The sequence below is a fragment of the Diabrotica undecimpunctata genome, chromosome 6, assembly GCF_040954645.1.
Source record: "Diabrotica undecimpunctata isolate CICGRU chromosome 6, icDiaUnde3, whole genome shotgun sequence".
NCBI classification, from domain to species: domain Eukaryota; kingdom Metazoa; phylum Arthropoda; class Insecta; order Coleoptera; family Chrysomelidae; genus Diabrotica; species Diabrotica undecimpunctata.
In genome coordinates, this window is record NC_092808.1 from 151,916,340 (window position 1) to 151,941,369 (window position 25,030).

Here is a 25,030-nt window from a genome sequence, read left to right on the forward strand (position 1 = left end):
ATCTCGTAGAAAAAAGCTAAAATTTGCAAACAAACACAAAATTGAAAAGAATTTACTGCAGGTACTAGTTCGAACCAAAAGAAGCCTGATACAAGAAGGATAGATAAGTTATTTAGGGATGCACAATTTCTGTTTGTAGTTTACTTTAGTGTGTTTTTCTATATATAAAATATAAATTTTTATAAAAAAAATGATATTGAATATACCAGTACATAAAATACATATCTGCCCATAGGGTCGTATAGTTCCTATTAGATTTAAACTGTTTAAATTTGTCCCACCAGATCAACGTCTTTATTTTCGTTTTTAACTTAGGTTCAGATTTAGAATTAGACAGGACACGTCACCAGATTATAAGACAACCGATGGACAAAACGTATTTTAGAGTGGAGCACGAAGCAATACGGAGCAGAGAACGCCCACCAACTAGATGGACTGACGACCTCAAGCGTGTTAGCAATAACTGAAGGCAAGCCGCACAAGACAGAGACATATGGAAAGAGCTGAAGGAGACCTATGTTTAGCAGTAAATGCATACAGGTTAATGATGATGATGATAATGATTGCTGCTAGTCTGTAATGATGTTACTAATTATATATATATATATATATATATATATATATATATATATATATATATAAGCGGGGATCCTACAGATTCTGCCGCTTCCTGCATTTCGATCGCCATCTTTTTCTATCTCTCCAGGTGTCTTCATCAATGGCTCTATCTTTCATGGTTGCCATAACACCTTGTATCCAAGACTTGGCTGGTCTTCCTCGTTTCCTTCTATTACTTGGATTGTATTCCATAGCTCTTTTTGGCCATCTGTTGTCGTCCATCCTCTGTACGTGTCCATACCATATTAACTATCTAGTTTCTATTCTTTCAGAAGTTGTATGTACTCTATCTGTTTTTCTTCTAATTTCAGCATTAGGTATACGTTCTACTCTTGATATACGTCAAGCTCTTCTTAGGTAGTCCATTTCAACCGTGTCAACTTTTTTCTTTCCTTTTACTGTCATTTGCCAACATTCTGCTCCATATGTAAGAATGGGCTCTACAATTACTTTGTAGATAGTCATTTTAGTTCTCATAGTAGCTTTGTTGGACCAAAGTATCGAATTCAGAATTTGAACACTCTTCCTGCCTTGTTGCACTCTATAGTCTATATCTCGTTCCGCTGTTCCTTTACTGCAGATAATACTTCCCAAATATTTGTATTCGTAGCACCTTTTCATTTGTCTAATTTCCAAATCCGGGTCTTCGTCTTCATTGCCTATTCGCATATATTCTGTTTTAGACATATTCATACTCATCTCCCATTTTTCGTATTCATCTTTGAGCTTTCTAAGCATATAATCTGCATCTTCTTCACAGCTTGCAATTAGTACTTGATCATCTGCAAAGAACAGCGTTGTCAGATAATGGTTGTTAAGCTTCAACCCCATTCCCGCACATTTTTGTCTCCACTGGTGCAGTGCTTCTTGGATATATATTTTGAATAGGGTGGGGGAAAGACAACATCCTTGTCTCAAGCCTTTCGTTACTGTAAATACCCTTGAGAAAGTATTTCCTGTTTTTACAGTGCTTTGAGGACATTTATAGATGTTCAGTATTGCTTTTAGATATGTTTTACTAAGGTCCGTTTTCGCCAAGACACTAAATAAGAGTTTTAAAGGAACTGTATCATAAGCCTTCTCCAGATCTATAAATACCAGATGCGTAGGGAGGTTTCGAGCTGTTCGTTTTTCAATTACTTGTTGAAGGGTAAATGTGTTGTCCACGCACGATCTTCCTGCTCTGAAGCCGCTTTGTTCTTCAATTTCTTTATACTCCTCTTCTATTCTTCTTTTCAATATACGACCATATAACCTTCCCAGCGAGCTAGTTACGCTAATGCTTCTATAATTTCCGCATTCTTTTCTGTCTCCCTTTTTATAAATGGGGCTAATGTGGGCCAAATTCCAATCGTCTGGAATCGTTTGGCCTTCAATTAAGCATTTATTAAAAATATTCACTATGCTTTCCAAAAGAGCATCCGGTCCATGTTTCACCAACTCGATGGGAATGTCTCCAGGCCCGGGTGCTTTTCCATTTTTCATTTGTTTCAATTCTTTTTTCAGTTCTTCTTTGTTTATCTTATGCACCTCTGAGTTTTCTGTCATTGAGATATGGTCAGGTCTTTTCATAAATTCGTGCCTACTTTCTGTTAATAGCGTTTCGTAATATTTTTCCCACTTTTTATTTTGAATCAGGTTTATATTTCCCTCATCTTTTCTTTCTTTTCTAATACTTTTTATGAATTTCCAAGCTTGTGTCACTTTGGTTCCTCCTAAGCATCGGTCCATCTCTTATTTCTCTTCCCACATTTCGTTTTTTCTTTTAGTGACTTCCTTCTTTGCTTCCCTGTTGAGTCTGCTGTAAATTCTGCGGTCTTCTGAGTCTTTCGTGGATAGCCATGTTTGATAAGCTTTTTTTTTGTCTTTAATTAATTTTCCTACTTCTTCGTTCCACCACTCAGGATTTTTTCTTTTGTCAGCTTCTTCGTACCCCAATGCCTCTTTGGCCGCCTGATGAATGCAATTTTTTATATCTTGATATTCTTTTTCGGCTGTTTCTCTTCGAGTTAAGTGAGTTAGTTTTGAGGCTAGTCTAAGTTTGTAGAGGAATTGTACTGATTCTTCTTTGAGGCTATCAATATTATATCTTATCTTTGTGGGAGCTGCTACCTTCTCCTGTTCAATTTTGTTCTTGTTTACTTTCCTGTAGTGTATGGATATTTTTGCGACCACCATATAGTGGTCAGATCCGCATTCGGCACCACGATACACCCTTACGTCATTTGTTTGGAGCCTTTTGTTTTCTGGTTGGATGAGATAGTCGATTATAGATTTTATCTTTTTCTTTGGTTGTTCCCAGGTAAATATATGTATGTGATGTTACTAATTACCAGCATTATCTCGGTCCAAACCATTTTAGAAAAATGCACGTGATCTCGAAATAATTTTTAATCAAACAAGTATCTAATAATGTGAGGGTATTTTATCCGTCTATTTGGCAGATGTCTGATGAGTGACACGATCAAAACGATGAACAAGAAGAATCTCTTCTGTTACAGTAAAATAGTGAGAAAACTATTTTAACAACCAATTATATCTAAACCGCTTGTACATACAACATTTAATTACCGTTTCCTCATTTGTTTTGGTCCGCAATTTAAATAGAACTTGGAGTTAAATTAACAGAAATAAAAAATCTGTTGCTTTCCCTTTACGGGTTTACTTTGCTTAGAGTTTTGTTTGAGTTTATGGCCACTGCAGATTGTAAGTAATTAGTCGCAGATAAATTTAAGACATTCGTTATTCGAGCACAAAGTAAAATAACTTCCGGGAGTTAATTACGTTTTTTTAACGACAAAAATTTGTATATTCTGAGTGTCATTTTTGTTTATATGGAGAAATGTTTTAAAAAGACAAACAAACATCTGAAAATAGTAAAGAAAATTGTATAAAATTACCAATTAGCTTAAGTTTTTGCCGAACGGCGATTATATTTAAGAAATTTATATCTTTCTTTAGAAATTCCTTCCTTTAATTTTATTCCAACAATGCGAGAATACAAACTATCTAAGGTTTAAACGTTAAACACGCACTATGCTGAGATGGCACTAGATTAGTGAAAACCGCCGCAATTAATTCCACCCAGTTGATCAACCACCTAAAAGTAATTTTTACATTTTTTATTTTTTATACACCAAAAACCTTTATGTTATCAAATTCGTTTACCTATTGACTTGTAAACGGTTTTATTTATTTCTGCTTACTTTTTAAGCCATGTCCCTTTTTGTAACAGCCATTCAAAGGGTTGTAATTATTTTTATTATTTGCTAAAACAGCGTCGCCAAATAGCATCATAAGACTCGTGATAATATCCTCTATACAGATTCTAATACATAAGCACCTAGATGGCACAAGTCATTAAAACCAGTATTTAATGAACATTTATTAAACTGAGTAAATGCCAGCTACATAGTTCAATGAACAATCCAAGAAGTCCACAAACCAAAACGTGCCACGACTCCAGTCTTGACAAGATTAGCTTCGATGACAATAATATCAGCAATTTTTCTTTAAAATTAATAATAACATTCAATAATAAATATATTGTTAATAATTCCATACCCTTTAAAACTTTAGTCTTATAAATAAAAGGATTTCTTCACTTAGGAACGTAAGCAATTTTCTTGGAGACACAATTTCTGTTAAAAGCTCGAAAGTAGATTATAAATCACACTTAAGTGCTTTCCTGTAAAAGAACAAAGAAAAGTTGTGTGCGGAAAAGTTTGATAATAAAAAAATGTTCTAAATCGCCAAAGATCCAAAGATTTTATCGACTTTGCGCCAATTTGTCAAGAACGTACACAGCGAAGCAATGTGGTGTGTCGTTAATGTCTCTGAAAATATTTTTGCCCTTGTATGTAAAAAGATGGTTATGTTAAATAAACGGTGGTATTTTAGAGAGAAAAGTTTCAGGAAAGAATCTAATACTGCTATGTATTTTTAACGAAAATTTGTAATAATAAAAACTTAAAATCGTTAGTGAAAACAATAATGGAAAAGACTAGTATTTACAGAAATTATTGATTTGAGGAATTTTATTAATGTTTAGCAGAAGCCAGAAATCTACCTCCTATTTTTATATATGGCATGACAAACTATCCGCAAATTTTTGACAACTTAAGAAACTGTCTAGAAAATAAACAATACACTCCAAAAATATTTATAAACTAATAACATCATTAAGATCAATTGCACTACAGCAGAAAACTACCGAAAAACTGGCTAAATTCTTAACCCGGCATGTTACAGGTGAAATTTTGTACCGCTCTTCGACATTTGGGATGTGACAAACCCCAAGTTCAAAATAAACTCATTCCTATATCTCGTAGATTTTTATAATAATATGTAATACTATAGCTGCAACAACGTAAAGATAGCCGTGATGATCGCCAACATCCGGAACGGATAGGTACTTTAAGAAGAACAAGATAGCTGCAGGATACATTACGGTAATAAATTCCAGATGAACATTTGCTAATAATAGTTTACTATTGAACATAATATAGCTAATTATATAAAATAACATTTTTTCTTTCGAGAAAACAAAAATGTGTATTATGACCGGAGAATCAATACATTTCTATCAAAATTAATGGTATGAAAACAAGAAACTACAATTGAAGGAGTATCTAGCTTATTAAATAAACAAACAGAATCAAATTCTACAGATTAATTATTGAGTTAACATTTCTTAAAGTTGGAGCAATTTTCGCAGTATGGCACACACTGTTCTAAAACACAAAAAAACTTCACAAGGCTCGCACATGTACCTAGTTTTCCTGTCTCTATTTCTGGAACATTTTGAACATCGTCCCTGCTGATTAGGTTTTCTCTTCTTTACAGGCGGTTTGGAATTTTCACCTAAAATCTTTCGGATACTGCTTCTAAACTCTCTACATCTGACAAAACTTCTCTTCCTTTTTCTTGCAGGAATTCTATGGGCAAATACGGCTTATTTTTCCTAACTGCAGTTAAATTATGAGTTTCACGTAACTTCACCAAAAGATCACGACTAGTGTAAGAGTTATCAAACGTTATATGGTAACGAAATATTTTGCCTACATAGAGTAAGATTATGGGGTTGACAATTGGGGATAGAAATTACTCGGGACGAAGATAGGGCAAGCAAAACGGCACTGAGGGTTTGTTAGGAGAGCTGGGGTCGTGGATAAGTAAATGACAAGGGGTTTGGATTGGGGCAACTACAAAAATATGAAACAAAAGTCATAAATCTCTTGGGACAAACAAAACAAAAAGAAAGAAAAAACCTCTAGTAATTTAGAAAGGGCGCCACTTCGAGGTGCCTAATTATAACCATTACAACAACTAGTTGTAACTGGGGAAATAATTATCAGAAATGCAAAACATCTTTTTCAAATGAAACTCAAAACAGGGTTAGTTAAAAAATAAACAAAATGCTAAGAAACAAAATTTAACATTTATTGCTGTGTCACCACAAGCAGTTACAAAATAAACAGTGCAAAAATTATACAACAATAGTCGCAAAATACAAAAGTACAAAAGAAACTTACATGAGTCATCTGTTTACAAATTCCAGGAGTTGGAGATACTACAAAAACTTACAAATGTTACCGCACAGAGATTAACCTTTTTTTTAAACAAACAAAACAAATAAATATGGAAAATAATAAAGCTAGCTGTCATATGTTAACATTAAATTTAAAAAAACTGAACAAATAAATTGACAGCTAAAGTCAAACCCCAAAATTTTACAATTTATTAATTATTACAAATCCTTTTAAATTTTAATGAAAGCAATTATTAAAAAAAATGTCTGTCTTTACTTTAAATTGGACACAAAAAAAAGTTACCTGGATTTCACAAAAGCACTTTAAGTTCCTGAGGTCTTACAAAACTGCTCCAGGTACAAAACGAGGTTGAAGGGGGCATTTATGCAAATCTTGAAAACTGGAACCATCTTATTTACTTTTCAGATATTAACACAAATCTTTTAGAACATCGAAACGAGTGGTTACTCTTCTAAATTCGACATATTACATAAGAGTAAAATTCCACTTATTTTAAACAAATTATATCATCTCATAACAACGAACTGTCCCCTTTGATCGACTCTTCAAACCTAACCTCTGTAACTACACATTGAACTGCTACATACTAAAGAACTTCACTAATTCCGATAAAAAAAAACAATAAGGAAAAACCATTACGAACTAGATGAAAATTCGGACCAACACCGAAACCATTGCCTCTGACAGCGGCTCCACTGAGAATGACGAAATTATCTTCAAAAATTTATCGCATAAGTTGGAATAAACAAACGATGGTTGAAACGTAAATCATTTATTAGAAAACGCAATATCAAGCAGTTCGAATAAAACATTAAAAGAAATACCGAGGAAGTACACATCTGTTAAATAATAAACAACTCTAAAATGGTTTATATTACTTGGCGATGCTAAGAGGAATTGAAACCACTTTTTGCGTATTTTAACGTGTAAGATAGGAACTGAGAAACATTAAAAAGATTCTTCGATTTTTCAAACATATATATGGGGATTTCAATTTATCACATATACGAGGGGATTCCAATAAATTTACAAATGCTACAATATTGCGTTTGGTCCCAGACACAGGAGCAACCAATCTTTCTACAATGTCTTTCGGGGAATTGCTAACTCGGAATGGACCTTCTGGCTGTTGTCACATATACACCTCCATATTGAGTAGGTGGAACTACCTATTTGTAGTAGGACCCCTCCATATTGAGTAGGTAGTTCTACCTACTCAATATGGTGGTATATACTATACTAGTAGTAGAGTAATAATTTTGTATGTACTGTAATGGCCAAGTTTTTCTAAATTTAGCATAACTGTTCTTGCATGGAGAGGGCCATGTTAAATATAAGCCTCAGAGACAAAACTCCTAACACCGAAATACGTCGAAGAACTAAAGTAACCGACATCATGGAAAAAATAGCGACATTGAGATGGCAATGGGTAGCACATGTAGCAAGACAAGACACCAACAGATGGTCTCATAAAGTGACATTCTGGAGACCTCGAGAAATAAAAAGAAGCGTGGGAAGACCCAAAAAGAGATGGATAGACGATATAACAGCTGTAGCTGGAAAGCAATGGATGAGAATTGCAAAAGATAGGGAAGCGTGGAAACAATTGGAGGAGGCCAATGGACAACAATGGATGAATGAAGGCTAAAGAAGAAGAAGAAGTTCTTGTAATAGAAAGCCGTCTACGCATCTCTTCGTGGCTTCCTCTTTTCTTTTGTTATGAACTACGCAGGTATATGAAACCATCCAAGCCATCGAAAACAACTTCGATGCCCCAGTATCTTTAATACATTAAAGATTGTTCTGTGCACTATCTTTCTTCTTCTTTCTGTGTATTTTTTCTTGTTTTGAATGAATCAAAAGATCAGTAGGCCGACGCCAGAACTCGTGACTGAAAAACCTGAGGAGATGGTTCGATCGCTCATCCACAGAAATCTTTCGTGCAGCAATTTTCAAAGCTATAATTGCCATTTGGATCGGTATAAGATCGCTATAAGAAGCCCTATAAGAAGAAGAAGATTCGCTATAGATATTAAACAGAATTGGAGGGATTATGCACCCTTTTTTACTTTTACTTTTACTGTGCACTTTTCATTGCACTATGCATTATTTTAGTATAGAGGGTCTCAACAGCTAAATTTTAATATTTGAATCGTTGGAATTGTTTTGAACTGTTACTGCTACATAATTATTTTCCTGTTCTTATTTAGTTAATAAAACAGTTTGGATATATTTTAAAATATATCCAAATTTTTTTTGAATAAACGTAGCACAATATCGGTTAAATATATCGCCTCGAAAAAGTGGATTTATTGTCAATTTATTTATTTGTACTTCATTTCAACGGCACACCATCCACCAACAATACTTTTTATTTTATTATTCCCCAACTAACACTAAACCTCTTAAAGGTGATTTATATTCTTCTTAAAGATCTCTTACCACACTTTTTGTTACAGACAAGGAGATCCAATCACCTCGGTTTACGGGTTCCAGTTGGCTGGCGTTTCCCGCACTTCGAGGGGCCTACAAACACGTCCAACTTAGCCTGGAATTGAGACCAGAAGCATACGACGGCATTTTTTTCCTCACTGGCGAGAGGGACGACATGGCCGGCGACTTTATGGCTCTGTTGCTTCATCAGGGATTCGTCGAGTTCCGGTAAGAGATTTCGTTTTCGTAATGGTAGTAAAAACACCTTTAAGTTACATTTTATGAAGTCAATTTTTGATTAAGATACTTAAATCTTCTCTTGTGCAATGAATTTTAGTAAAATCCATGCTTTAAATAAAAATTTATGCGAAAACTATCGAAGAATTGTACTAAAACATGAGCACTTTTTAATTTGATTAACAGTTTGTTTAAAAGTTAGATTTTAATCATAGAACTTATCTACAATAAAATACATAATAATCTGTAATCGGTTAAACTCATACTCTAAGGTATTATGCATATTATTTTAAAATAGAAACTGGATCTGCGTAATCTCAAAGATTTATTTATTTATTTTCAACGGGCTGCTGCTCAATCAGATTAACAATATTTACAATAGTGTTCAATGTATACCTATCTAAAAAATGTTCAATGTATATGTCTGCTAATTAAAAATACAATAAAACAAATTAAAATATAAACATCACAAACTTAATCACGTAGTTTAGGTTTACATATCAAAATGATGACTATCTATTCCACAGTCACTCAAATGAACACCTGCCTGAGACCAGAAATGAATTCGGCCTTTGGTACAAAATACATTCTTCTTCTTCTTCTGGTTCCTATCCGTTTCGGATGTTGGAAATCATATTGGCAATCATGACCTTGCTGGCTGCGGCTCGAGACAGCTCCGTTGAGGTTTTCTTAAACCATGTAACGGTGCTGATTTCTCATAACGTGTCCCAGATATTGCAATTTTATGCGTTTGATCGTAAACACAATCTCTGGTTCCTTCTTCATTTTTTCTAGAACTTCCTTGTTCATGATCCTTGCTGTCCATGATATTCTCAGCATTCTTCTATAAAGAAAGCATACACAAAATACATAGATCTGGGTAAATATTTGCTCATATAAGTGCTCGAGATAAAAAATTATTTTATGCATAGTTGGTTGTGTGAAGAGAAACATAAAAAGTTTCGTTTAATCGTTTTCTACGGAGAGATTCATACAGACCAACCTGCTCAAGTAGCTGAGGACATATGACTGTATAAATAATTATGCCATAAAGCATCTTTGCATTTTTAATTAACTGATTGATAATTTTGTCTAACTTTAGATCGTTTGCAAAAAAAAGAGATGAACTTTACTGAAAGGAGTGGAATTCATTGACGAATATGTTAAATAACAAGGGCCCCAAATGGGAATCCTGAATTACTCCTGAATGAACCCTAATCTCACTGGAAACAAAATCCTTGAAACGCACCATCTAAACTTAGTCAATCAAGTATGTTCTCAGCCATCCAAGAAGTGGACCATCAAAAGCCATTTTTTTAAGTTTACCTATTAAAAGATTATGGTTGTTTCGATCAAAGGCCTTGAAGAAATCAGTGTATAGTGCAGGTAGGTACCATACAGCTCCTCTCCAAGCCCTTCCTTAGGAAGTCCACAAACACTACGATAATAAATTCGGTTGGGCTGCTTTTCTAAAATTCTAATTGTTGGCAAAAATGGTCTATTTTTCCACTTTTAGTTTAGGATATCTCAAATCGCAATTTGGAGCTCAGAAACCCTTGGAAAAGTATACTTTGTTTCTAGGTCTCAAGCTTTTCGTCCTATGTTCTGGTTCGCTTCATTCTTTCCAATGTCTGATATTACTTTTGGATTCACTATTTTATCATTTGTGCCTATTTCTGCGTATTTATCCGTCTGCATTCTCATCATTAGTCGTTGCATTTCCTACGTGTAGACGATGTAGTCTATAATACTTTTCGCAACCCTTTCGTCAATATTTTTGTCTTCTTTTAATTATTGTCAGAATCTGTATCCGATCTTTACTTCACTTTTCCATCTCTATTCTTACACGTATTATTTTTCGTGATATTGGTCCATTTATAGTCTAATAAGATACGCTTTTTTAGCTGAAAAGTAAAACCATCTGATTCTTTGTGACTTGACAAACTTAGTAATGGTAGGTTCTTTGTATAAAGCCGTTAATTCATTGTTGGCTCTTCTCTCCCAACCATCTTCTGTCTTCCGTCCTCCGAATATGCGTCTCAATATTTTCGTTTCCCATCTTTCCAGAGTATCCTCTTCCTTCTTATTTAATGTCCATGTCTCACCCGCATATGTTACTGTAGGTTGAATTACTGTTTTATATATTCTGAGTTTACCTTGTCTAGAAACGTATTTTGAGTTCAGTAGGGCTCTTAAACTACCTAATTTTTTATTCCCTTTTGCTATTCTGGCTTCGAGTTCCCATTTCTCTTTTCCATTTTCATCGAAAACTACACCTAGGTATTCAAATTTGTCCAATCTTTTAAAACTATAGCTTCTACCACTTACAAACCTCACACTAAAGTCTTCTTTTTTCCCTTCTGTCCCTCCCATGATCATATATTTGGTTTTGTCTTCATTTAGTTCCAATCCAAATTTCTGTGCTTCTTCAATGATTTTCTTCATAACTCTTTTTAATTCTTTCTCGGTTTTTGCTAGGATCGTTAGATCGTAGCAGCAAATGCCAAGCACTGGTGCTCAGTTTTCATGATCGTTTCTTCCACCTTCATGCTTCATTTTCTGATTACAGTTTCTAACACTAAGTTGAATAATGTAGTGGATAAAGGATCCTCCCTGTTTCAAGCCTTTTGCAACCGTAAATTGATCTGATATGTGACCCTGCAAAGCAATTTCACACGAAGGTTAGTTAAGAGATGGGTTGAGGCGAGAGTATCAGAGGAGAACTAAGTTAAATAGATGCCATGCAGCGAAAACGACTGGTATATTGTAAAAACTATGATTCTGTAATGAGCAAACAAAGAAAAAAAACGTAATACAAACAAATAATAGAATAAAACAGTACAATATATGGACTACGGAACGGATAAATTGATTTCAACAAACCTTCCTGAATAGATGAAAGTCTTTAGTAAATTTGTTACAATGTTATCACTCAGCATATCCCAAATTACGTATTTTGAAGATTTTCCCACCCGCGCCGCGATTACAAAAAGATACACTTCTAAACTTTTCTATACATAATGGGCAATAAATATAATAATTAGAATAAACACCGTACTTAAACTTTCTAAACTTTTAAATCCAACAATGCAACAATTTTCGAATATCAGAGTTTCGACCCAATTTTGACAAACTCTCGTACCAATTAACAAATACAACTTCTCTAACTAAATAAGCAACCCAAGTAATTACAATCTGCAAAGTTTATCCCCCAAGGGCCATCGAGTAAGCTACGAAATAATTAGTCGTAATTTAAGTTTAAGTACGAAATATTTGGTAATAATAGATCGATTTGTCGAGGAGAATAAGGTATTAATAACTCACGTGGACTGTGATTATGTACGAGGTCTTACGTAAATGAGGTAGTAATCGGAAAGAAAATAGGATTTCGTCCAACTTTAAGTGATTGCTTTAGTTTCAGTTTTGGATTTGACTTTTTAGATTTTATGTGAAGTAACTTGTTGACATAATGTGCGATAACAAAACAGTTATGGTGAATTTTACACCCAAATAAAAAATAGTTTTTTTGCTATTAAAACTGAGTTCTGGTAGATCATTTATCACAGTCTTACTTGATCTTTAACAGATTAATTAAAACATTTCATTCTTAACTACTCTCTAATTTTAGTTCGAGTAATGTTAAATCAAGTAAAACTTAAACGCAATATTCTAAAACTAAGACAAGTCTACGTCTCAACACCAGACAAAGATAAAGATGAAGTAGATGCATTCTTAATACATTACAAATAAACCATCTAGACTACATCATGAAATTAAAGAGACATTGTATCAAATGTATGAAAACATACATTTGATACGGTAGATAAAGCAGATTGTAGAATTGAAGCCAAACTAAAAAAGATCAGAAAACCTATTGCAAAATCTTTAGATTTAACTACACTGAGAAATGAAAAAAAAAGACAAAAAAGCTAACGGAGGCAAGAGCTGGGGAAAACAGACGCACAGTTGAATTAGAGAATGATATTGAAACTGTAGAAAGTTTCACATATCTGGGAGTTACATTAAACACAGATGGAACAGACGAACCAGAAATTTAAAGAAGAATAGTAGTAAAGGGAAACAAAGCTTACTTTTCATTTGGCCATTTATTTCGTTCCAAAAAAATACACTAAAGATTGAAAATCAGGATCTATAAGACCATCATCAGACCAATAGTATATCATGGATGTGAGACACCTATTAACGAAAACGGAGTATGAAGATCCAGGTACAACCATGAACTCTACTAACTGTTCAAAGAGGCCTCGATCTCAGAATTCGATAAACTTCAGAGACTTTGATGGGCTGGTCATATAGTGAGAATGGAGACTGAAAGATTGCCAAAACGAGCCCTAGATAGTAAAATGTAGGGCGTAAGACCTAAAGAAAGGCCACGGAAAAGAGCGGCAAGGTTGAAGGCATATTTTGGAGGAGACCAAAGTTCGATTTGGGCTGTAGCGCCATTGAAGAGAGAAAGAAAGAGGGAGAGAATTAAGAACATAAAAAAATGCCGAAAACGAAATTTTATTTACGAAATATATTACGAAATCACAGTAATATCAAATAAACAATACAACTCTTTCTTTCTCTCTTTCTCCCCTTCCTTTTACCCTAATAGGGTGTCGGATTTGGGCTAGCTATTTTAATTTCCATTTACCCACCTCTTCCATTCTTTTCTGTTTCCTGCCATTATTTTCAATTCCTCGAGTGATTTTTGTTTAAGTTTTCCCGCCTCTACTACTTACTGTATCCATTTTTTTCTTGGTCTGCCTCTTTTTCTTTTTCCGATGTTTTTTGCTTCATAAATGTTTCTTGTTATTCTATTGGATTGCATCCTTATCATATGCCCATACCAGTTCATTTGTCTCTTTGCTATTTTGTTCATTATCGGTTCCTGGTTGGCCATTCTCCTAATAGTCTCGTTGCTTAATCCATCCCATTTTGTCTTTCCAACTATCCTTCTTAGATGTCTCATCTCCATTGCGTTTATCCTGCTCTTATGTTTTTCCAGAATTGTCCAGTTTTCACTTGCATAGAGCACAGTCGGTATCACTATTGTGTTATATATTTTTATTCTTGTTTCTCGTGCAAGTTCTCTTTTTCCCATTTTTGGGGCTAACGCATAATATAACTTGTTTGATTTATTTGCTCTATTTGTTATTTCCCAGTCTTTTTTTCCATCATTAGTTATTATACTTCCCAGGTATTCGTAAGTTGTTACTATTTCCAATTCTGAGTTTTTACATTTTATCTTTATTTGATTATCTTCCTTATCTCCTTTGCCGCTGATTATCATTATCTTACTTTTTTCCTCGTTAATCTCCATTTTAAGTTCTTCTATTTGTTCTACCCATATATCCATTAGTTTCTGCATTTTATTCTCGGAATCTGCTATTAGTACTATGTCGTCTGCATACATTAAGGACTCTATTGTTACCGGTTGTAATCTGCGGTAACCTATTATTGTCTGTAGTTGATTAGTTCTGACTCTAGTGTTTCTTATCAATTCGTTCATTACTATTATGAATAGCAAAGGGCTGAGACTATCTTTTTGTTTAATACCTCTCTTCCAATTAAATGCTTCCGATCTTTCCCCTGTTATTCGTATCCTTCCTTTTACCTCTTTGTAAGTACTTTCTATAATTTTTATCAATGCATTAGGTACGTTTATTTTCCTCAAGCATTTCCCTATAATATGTCTTTCTATCGTGTCAAATGCTGCTCTTAGGTCTATGAATGCTAATACTAGTTTTTTCCCCGTATCTATGCTTCTTTCTATTAGGTTTCTAATGATATATATGTTGTCATTTGTCTGTCTTCCCGGTCTAAATGTCATTTGTTCTTCTCCCAATACCAATACAACTCATGTAGATAAAAATTTAAATTGTACAAATACGACGATAAAAGCAGTGAGCAAGAAATATATCACCAAAACACAACAGAAACACAAAGATAATGACCGAATTCGAAAATTTTTACATTTCTCATCTAAAGGGTTGACACCATCTTTAGTAAAGTTATAATTAGCAATACCATCAGGTTTATTGGTTCGTGGGTGTGTACTGTACTGGTATGAAGGTGGGTGGATGATAACAAAAGCACAGTCTTATTGATTTTTGTGGTGTAACAAATCGGCCTATTATTTTTTTTATAGCCGTACAGGCTTTTTCTTACGTCACGATGTCTTAATGGTAAAAAAACTCAGCAATTTCCTTTTTGTTCTTCTTCAGAGTACTAATACAAGTCAACTTTCTTTATTTCATGAGCTGCACCAACTCAATCGAAATGATCAAATTATCAAAAGTCACTGATCTATTTGATCTTTTAAAAAAAGTGGTTGTGCAAGTGGCATTCCGGCCTGTATTGGTTAACTGAATTTTTTTTCATCATGTGGTAGTCCAGTTCCATCCCAATCTTTTCCCGTATAGATGTATGCATTTAAAAGGTAATTGGTTCTGGCATCAGTGTACCACATTATCTTTATACCATACTTCATAGGCTTATTTGGGATATAAATTTTAAAACTGCACCCATTTCTAAATCTCACAAGCATGTCATCAATGCATAATGATTTGCATGTTAGTTTTTCAATTATTGATACAAATACCAATCATTTATTTCTAATACTGGAGCCTGCGAGCTTTTCTCACAAAGCTGGTTTTTGGATCGTCAAACCTTAAACACTTTAAAAGGAAAGTATCTTTCTTTTGACACAATGTACCTTATAATTTCCCTTATGAGTTTGTTGGTGGTAAACATTGTATCTAGATTTTCGTTATTTGATTCGAAAAAGAACGTAAATGCTAAAAAGCCCATGGAAGCGTAGAATTCACTCATGTCAAGATCTGTAAATGCTCTGTAAATCTTTGTTTATTAAAATTTTTATATTATAGCCGTCTCTTTTCCAATTCTTACGTTTACGGACATATTTTAACTATTTCACAGATGTAATCACTAATTACGAATTTTTGCAGTAAAAATAATTTGTCTTTCATAGACTTTCTAGTTTTCAATCTCTACATTTTCTTCATCTTCACTTTCGCTTTCGAACCCTTTAACATTCATATTCTCATCACTTGTAACAAAGTAAATCTAAACACAAGTTTGTGAAAGGTAAAAATATTTATTACCAATCTACAAATGCAGATTCTGTGTCGTGATCGCTTTTTATAGCAAAATATCTTCAATCAGCTCTTCAGCCTCTTCCAACCAATTTTAAAGAACGTCTTCAAAAGACTTGTCACTGTATTTTACTTGTTGTGGACAACGGGGTCCGTCATCCATTATGTGCTAATAAATCCAAAACTTGGATTGGATGTCAACGTCCAACAACGTTGACACTTTAACCTTGTCTGATAGATGGTACTTGCTGCTCAAATTCAAATATGCCGTAGAGAAAAAACAGATATGTGTGCTACCACTACAAATATGTGACCTAAACACAGTTATGAGAAACAAAGAGTGTCCCATTACCCAGGGCACCCAAAGTAACTTTCAAGTTCATAAGCCTCCTCACGTAATAAGTCACACGTTGGGGAGGGGTGGAGGAAAAGTGTGGGGTTCAGATAGGTACCACTTCACAGTGAGTTGAGACCGGTTTGATCTTCGGACATGTGGATGCTACTGTGCAATGGTTTACACATGTTTCTAGGGGCAGAATTGATCACTATGTGTGGTGTGGGAATATATACCAAACGACGCTCTTCCGAATTTCGCCCTACCAGCCACTAATCTGTATAGACACGTACTAAAAACACATGAACGGTACACGCTGAAAATTGATACATATATAGATATTATATATACAGTGGTGTGGTACCGTCTGTGAGACGGTGTGTTAGTACTTTAAGAGTAGATCATAGTATTATTTGATTACTATTCAATAATTGATATATTTCTGTTATCTTTTTGAAAAACAAAGAGAATTTACCCATTGAATATATCAGATATTTTGCATTTTATGCTCGGTTATAGTTTCCAATATTCCTTCAAAGAAACCATAACAAAGAACTTCTCGTTTCTTAGTATAACACTAAATTTGATTTGTTTACAAAGTACGAACATGAAGTTTAAAATGTTGGAATCCATAAAAGTTTGTGGATCATAAAAAAGCCACTGTGAAAACACCATGCTAACTGATGGGCTTCAAACCGTCTCGATAAGCGAAAATTAGTTCAAGAACTTTAAAAGACAAAAAGTTTTAGATTCAATTAAGTCGAAAAGCAACGCTTTAGTGTTTAACTTCGTGATATTTTCTGCTTTGCTAAGTTTTTAGATTAAAAAAGGTAGTACGGAGAGTTTAAATTTAATGTATAATTAGTTTTGATAATACAAATACGTTATTAAGAAGATCATTATTAAAAATATTTATAAAATACTTTTATTTTTTGTCTTCCTTTTGTCAGCCGCATAAAGTACCAAAGAGAAATAGCGATAATAATATTATTATATAGTTGAGTACCAAAATTGTAAAGACGAAATTCTAAGAAAAGATAATTGAGTTTTAATGACAACACTGTTGCCAGGTTATAATTATAGATAATGTATTAACTTCTATATAAATAATTCACATACAGTCAAATAGTTATAGAATAAGGGACTTATTAAAGTATCTCATAAAACATGACACCGCTGACCAGTAGAAAAGAACAGTCGATAATTAATGCCGCAAGTTATAGAGAGTTGGAGGGGGTTTTGGATATTTGGAAAAGAAAATGTGAACCTATGGGTGTTAAAATTGGAGACCATACACTGTACAGCTTGCATTTTGCTGATGACCAAGTAATATTTGCAGAAGATCAAGATGATATCCACTACATGTTACGAAAAATAGATGAAGAATATAGTAAGTGGGGCTTATCAATTAATCCATCAAAAACAGAGTACGTAGTAGTGGGAGGTGAAGGAAAGCACTAAGAACTAGGAAGCAAACAAATTCAAAATACTGATAGCTATAAATATCTCGGTGTAAACATTACAAACAATGGTCGGAATACAAAAGAAATAGCTACTAGAATTGGTCAAGGAAATTCAGCAATACGTCAACTAAATAGTATACTTTGGAATAACCACATCACCCGAAACACAAAAATTAGGATATACAAAAGTATCATAGAAAGCATTGCTACATATAGTTCAGAGCTTTGGGTAATAAATAAAAATGACGCATCCAAAATAAAAGCAATGGAAGGCATGTAGAAAGGATGAATGATCAACGATGGCCAAAGAGAATGTTACAGTGGATCCCCACCAACCGCAGGAAAAAGGGAAGACCAAGAAGATCGTGGAGACAAGAAGTAAAAGGTGCAATGAAAGATAGGGGTCTACAAGTAGATGACTGGAACGATCGCAAGCGTTGGAAGCTAGGTTGCGAGAAACGGCGGCAGCTGTAATAAACTCGTTATATATATATATATATATATATATATATATATATATATATATATATATATATATATATATATATATATATATTAATGTGATATTAAAAGTCAGAGGTGCGCCAAGCAATTAATTAGCTAATTAATTAATTAATTAAACTTATTTAAATGATGCAATTATGATTTTATCACACTATTTAATTCTCTTATCTTAGGGTTATACTCGTGCTTCAATATCTATGCTTTACATATGATAGGTAAGGTCTAAGGAATACCGGAATAATAGTCATATCTGATATAAAATTATATATTGAAATAAAATTCACACTCAAATATCTTACAATGATAGACAGAGATAACAAAAACTATCTCATACAATGATTATCAAAATTTTGTTCTACGTACGTGAACCTTCAAAAATTAATGTTATATACTATATAAATTAAAATTTCAAATCAAAATTGTTGTTCTATATCTCCTGATAAATATTTCTACCTTTTCTGAAGCAATTAAAAGAAAAAACTTTATTGATAAAAAAAACTGACGAATGGTAACAAAAAAACTATCTCTCTGAAGATGAGTTGTCCAAATCCTTGTTCCTTGTAGCCTACAATATCTATTTTTTGCAGTTCCCTAGGTAATCAGCAATCTTACAACAAATTATTGCGAGCCTCTCGTCTTCAATGATCTCCTTCAGATGCACGTATCGTTCAAAAGACGCTAGCCTCTTCTCCTCTCGATAAACTGAATCTCTCGTTCCGGCCTGAACAGTGACTCTTGGAATATATAAGTAGAAAAGTATGACTTACAATATTTTACTGGATCGGCTTCCGTCAGGATACACTTAGTCCACGAAAACTCACAAACATTCACTTCTAATGCTTACTATCACTTGGGAACCGCCAAAGAAACACGACTGTTCACCTTGCACCCTTGGAAAACAACTGATTATTTTTTTCCCTCTAAAATCTAGCTAAACTCTCATTCCTACATAAATCTCCCACTCTTTCAACTCTTTGCCAATCAGAGTTCGTCACACTTATCCCCATCTACCATTTAGATGACAAACAACAATTTTACCTACAATTATAAATTTCCTAAAAACTATGAACATGCTAATCGGTTTATACAAATTCTTAAGAACTAACGGAGAAATATAATTTCTAAATTCTACCCTATTGTCTTAGTCACTGTACAAGTCCATTTGGAAAACCCGGTCGTATTGTTCATTTCACTTAAGCTCCCTCACGTCACTCGAATATATTTTACAAAGAAAATAATTTATGCATATCTTAAATTTTGTTTACTACAGGTAATCCAAAGATAATGGACTTTCATTTCTTTGAAATATCTTTTATAGTTTATCAGTTGAAATATTTTGAATTATTATATTTTATAATTTGAAATATATTAAGAGCAAACCAATATTATTTTTAATTTTACATAGCATAACAATATATATATATATATATATATATATATATATATATATATATATATATATATATATATATATATATGTATATATATATATATATATATATATATATATATATATATAGTTAGAGAGAGATATATCACTCTGTCTGGATGTTTACTGCACACAGAAAATTCCCAGAGATTGGCTGAATACCATAGTTTAAAAAACTTAAAATGAAGTAAAATTTTCTTTTTGCAAAATGGAATAAAATTTTATTATTAATTTTTTTTTTAAAATTATCCAAAATGGATTTATAAATTTTAAGAAAGTTTTCGATCCTATCAGGTCATTATCAGTGAAAATCTAAAAGTATACCCACTTAGAAATGAAAACAAAAGGGTAAAATTTTGACTGTAAAATTGAAAATGTGATTATTACTTACATCTATACAGTAGTTGAAACTTGCCACATAATGAGATCAGATTGCCTTTAAATTACATAATTTTAGTAACTAACATTATAATTATTAAGACACTAGATCGATGATAGAGGATTACATTTTTTAAGGAAACGTACAATTTCCCAGCTCAGAAAAGGGAACCTTATTCACTGAGAGCTGTAACAATCAACTGTTGACAGAAAGAAGTAAAAACTGTTTTGAAATAAGAAGACCTTCAAGACAAGCGATAAGTATTTTTTTTTAATTCTTTCACATCATCAATTTTAAAAGTTAAGTTTTCACTCACTACTTGATTTTTTATTTGAGCCCATATAGGTAGGTATAGGTATGAGCTAAGAAGGAGGGTATAGAAGATTTGTATTCTTGTCACGAGCCATATTGTTGGTATTTGGGTATATATTGTTATCAAATGATATGTTATTTGATAGAGTCAGTAGTTGATGATGTCAGCTTTCCACCAGACAGTTATTGATGATGGCTTCAATTGTCGACTATGGTAAGATGCATTTTCATTAACGACGACAGAACTTAGTTCAAGGTTTAATAAAATATTTAAAAACCAACTTTTAAATTTTTGGGCTTCTATTTCTCCATGATAATCATTGGATTTTTTGGATTCGAAGAGTAAGAAGCTGTTATCCAGATAACCCGAATCACTGAATATTTGTGTTTAAATGAGTCTTCGTCTTTTACCCGCTAATGTTTTAGATCCGATGATAACCCTTCAATAGAGGCATGTCGACGGTATTTGCCTTTAAAATCTTTCCACACCTTTGAGACAGTATGTAGCCTTAATTTAGCCAAGTTTCGTCTTAACTATTGGATGTCTATTTTCTTCCTTTTATATCTGCTATCCAGTAATTTATCTTTTCATTGCATAATCAGTTGGAGCAAGTTGTATTTCTCTCCACGTGTTACTTGTCCTCTTTGTTTGTGACGTGTTCTGTTCAGTATTACCACCTACAACTAGGTAATTAATATAAGAAAAACCACACTTCTAGAATTTCTAAGGCTAAGCTGACTAAAGTGTTAAAAAGAGCTCTTGTCTCTTTCCAAACTTTATGTAAAAATGGAATTACCTGACATGGAGTTACATGTAAAATTATCAAATAATTTCAATATTGTCTGTGTATGCAAAATAAATAGTGTACGTGATCTACGATGATGAATTACTCTTCTTCTTTCTAGTGCACTGGACTATGTAGAATCCCTGGACTGGCTAGACAGCGTCTAATCACATTGGGGGTAGATGATTACACAAACAAGTGCCTCTCGCAGAGCGGTTATACTAATACTGAGATATGTGTGTACACACCGAATCTTCTTAGCCTCCCTTAACGAGCCCTTAACGAGATGTCTATAGGACCGTATTAGTTTACGTACCTAAAGACATACACACACGTAAATTAAAGAATTAAATATAAAAGAAAATAATAAAAAATCCTTAAAGAAATAACATATGTGGAGAGACGGAAAATTATCAGCAGCGGTTTAAAGAAAATAAGGCCCATGAGAATATGGGTAGGAGCCACTTCATTGTATGTATAAAATTAGAACGATCAGAAAGGCATAATGAACAAACACAGAAGAATCTAAAAAATAGAATTTTATAAAAAAACATAGCAAAGACAACTTACATGGCCATATCAGGCAAGGAAAAAAGATCGAAACAAAAGAGAGCACGAATTCTTGGAGTCATAATAATCGAAAACATATAATGTTGTGTGCATATTTTTTATCGCAGTTTATTTAAAACAGATTTAAACCACATACAAAACTTTATATACCAACTAAAAACTCTAACCCCTCTAAATTTTCCGAAAGAAGATATCCGCTCAAAATATGTGGATTTAAAATACTTTAGTTTCCAAAGTAGTTTCTTTATCATGTTTATTCAGAACATATCGTTGTTGGATAAAAGTAAATATAGCTTTGCCTTGCTCCCGAAAAATATAGAGCTCCCCAAAGAATCGTAAGTTATGGAGCAACAGCCGACATGAAAACATTTTAAAAAGGATGTTAGGTGACCGAACGTATATTTTATGGTTTAACTAAATAAAAATTGTGTTTGTTTTTAGAAAAAACTAGTAGTAAATATAAACGTTAATGTTTTATTTAGCTGTTATATAAGAATACTGTAGACGAATATTAAACAAACACTGTTTTTGATTTCTATTGAGTTCCAAAAGTATTTAGCTGAAAATTATCAAATCAATACTAAGGTCAACTTGAACCAATGAGCATTGCTTGGCAAAAATACTAGAGATCTTGAGATTCCGCTTTTTTTTAGTTTTTTTGTTAATTACGTTGTAAGCGATAGTAGCTCTATGAACTTATATCATTGTACCATGTGATCGGAAACCAAAAAAACCTCCTGTCATGTGCAAAAGATTTAAGATATCCAATCAAGTGCAGTGAAAGACTCTAATTCAGAAAATCTGTGTGTTCATCAGGGCTTTCGTTGTTACCAAAACAGATCAGCTTCTTTACATAGTGCAAATTTTTATTTTAACAATAAAACACTGAACACACAATTTTGTGGAAGTTTTGAAAACAAAGTTTTCAGTGTTTTATTGTTACATAAAATGAATTTCCATCAAGTAACGGTCGAATCCATCAAATTTTTATTTGGTTTTCTTTCTGTTTGTGTTCTTTATTTTAGGAAAGAAGAGCCTTTTTTTATTATTTTTCCAGCAAGATTAGGATTCTTCGAAGCAGCGTCCTTATTTCAAATAGCTAGAGGTCTTTCTTGTTGTTTTTATTTGCCCTTTTGGTCTAGGAGATTCATGTAAGAACCCTCTTTGTTTCATTTTTTTGTAGTTGCCCCAATACAACCCCCTTGCCATTCAACTTTTCCACGACCCAGCTTTTCAAACAAACCCTGAGTGCCGTTCGCACAGAATCGTATATTTTGCTTGCCCTATTTCCACCCCCAATAATTTCTGTCCCAATTTTCAGCCCCCATAGTGGTACCCTATGTTGTAGGAAAAATAATTCGTTACAATTTGAGTGCTGTAGATAGTATATATCAGATCATATAGTATAGAATACACCTATAAGTATATAGTAATATAAACTTTACGTTTCTAAACAATGACTATTGTTGTGAGAAGAATATCTACACTAACAGGACTAAACCATTTTATTTTAATGATACCTGGCATAGAAATTTGTTTAGATCGGTCTCGTTGCAATTTAAATAGCTGCAATTTTGGCTTTATTTGTTTATCCACGACAAACTGTAAAAGTAAACAGCGATTTGTAGGGACATGTTGGGAGATTGCGCTTATTTTATTCCACAATAAATATTTACAGATGCTCTAAAAGCTTCCTTTTTCCTAGCTATTACCGTAAATAAACTTAAGCTGTTTTTTTGTTATTTAGTAATAGTATTTGGATTGGACTATTTATATTTATGTTACATTTTAATATAAGAAAAATATAGAAAATAAGCGTAGTACAAAGAGATTGCTCTGTATATTCAATAAACGTTAATGGCAAAGAATACAATAACAATGATGTGCCAAATTAATGGAAATATATCTAAACTAAATTTGGTTGATTAATAATTGTTGAATGTTTAATTAAAAATTATTTAACTAAACTAAAGGATCCATTATTGATAAAATTAACATTTACAATTTCACAACAGTAATTATAAAGTTTGCCAGTTAGAAATCTCGTACAAGCGGTTAAAACATTTACTCTAGACTCTAGCGCTTCTAGTGTCAGGGAGAATAAACTTTCTGTCTAATTGCTTATGTTAATGGATACGATGAGATTATTATTAATTATTAATTTATTTTATTGTAAGACCTGTTGTCAAGGGTAAACAAGGAATGAAATAGTTAAAAGTTGAAATAGAGAGGAGAAAAAGCATTGTAGAAGATTGGTAGTGTGTGTGACAATGAATCTTTGACCGAACATATATAAGAAAAACAAATATTTGTCCCACTTTATATTTTTCGAAGATGTTAAATATTTCTTAGGTTCGTCGGGGATATGTATCGTGTTACCTTGTATCCAGAGAAAAATATTTGGTGATATAATTATATCTTATTCAATACCCACTTATTTATTTCTTCTTCTTCTTTATCTTTGTAAGCAATTCTGCTTGTTCATTGGCGGATTAATACCTCTATGGAAGGCTGTCACTCATGTGGTTATTCTATCCTTTTTTTCTACTTTGTGTCCATTCATTTATACACTGTACGTTACATTTTCTTCTAATGTCTTCATTTCTCTTTCGATCACAGCGTATTTCCTGTAATTCTTCTCAGTACTCTCATCTCTGCCGTTTCCAGTAGCCTTTGCGTTGTGGCTGTGTCGGGTCTTGTTCTAAGGCGTATGACATTATTGGTCTTACACTAGCTTTGGAAATTCTTGACTTCATCTCAGTGTTAATGTGTTAATTTGCTTTTTGTACTTGATCTCTCACTTTTTTGTCCAGGTCTTTATAGCTAGACAGTGTAATTTCCAGGTATTTTATTTCCATTACTTGTTCAGTACTGACGTCATCAATTTCAATTTTACATCTGGTTGGTTCTTTGCTGACTAATATTGTTTTAGTTTTCTAAATGAGATTGTCATAATAAATTTTTTTTGCTCTTAAGGTAAATCTGTGGACCAGTATTTGCAGACTATCTTTATCTTGGGCTATCAATTTTGCGTCGTCTCCGTAACAAAGTACTCTGATTTCTTTGTTTCCCATTCTATATCCTCTTCCTTTGTTAACGCTTTTGATGATGTCATTCATGATCAAAGTGAAGAGCATGGGGCCCAATGAATCCCCTTGTCTTATTCCACTGCCTGTTTATATAGGTTCTATAAGTTGTCCATCTATTCTGACTTCTATTTTGTTGTTTTGGTAGATAGATCAATGTTGTTTTGATCTATCTATCTCTTTATATAGCCCTTGCTGTCCAATTTT

At 33.2% G+C, this 25,030-nt stretch overlaps 1 protein-coding gene across 1 annotated transcript in view; it reads left to right on the top strand.

Annotated features, from left to right (window-relative positions):
* LOC140444124 (pikachurin-like) overlaps window positions 1-25,030 on the top strand; it is a 379,011-nt gene that overhangs the window by 228,337 nt on the left and 125,644 nt on the right. The window contains exon 4 of the mRNA XM_072535797.1: window positions 8,630-8,831. Within this exon, the coding sequence (XP_072391898.1) occupies window positions 8,630-8,831 (202 nt within the window). The remainder of the gene's footprint in view (window positions 1-8,629; window positions 8,832-25,030) is intronic.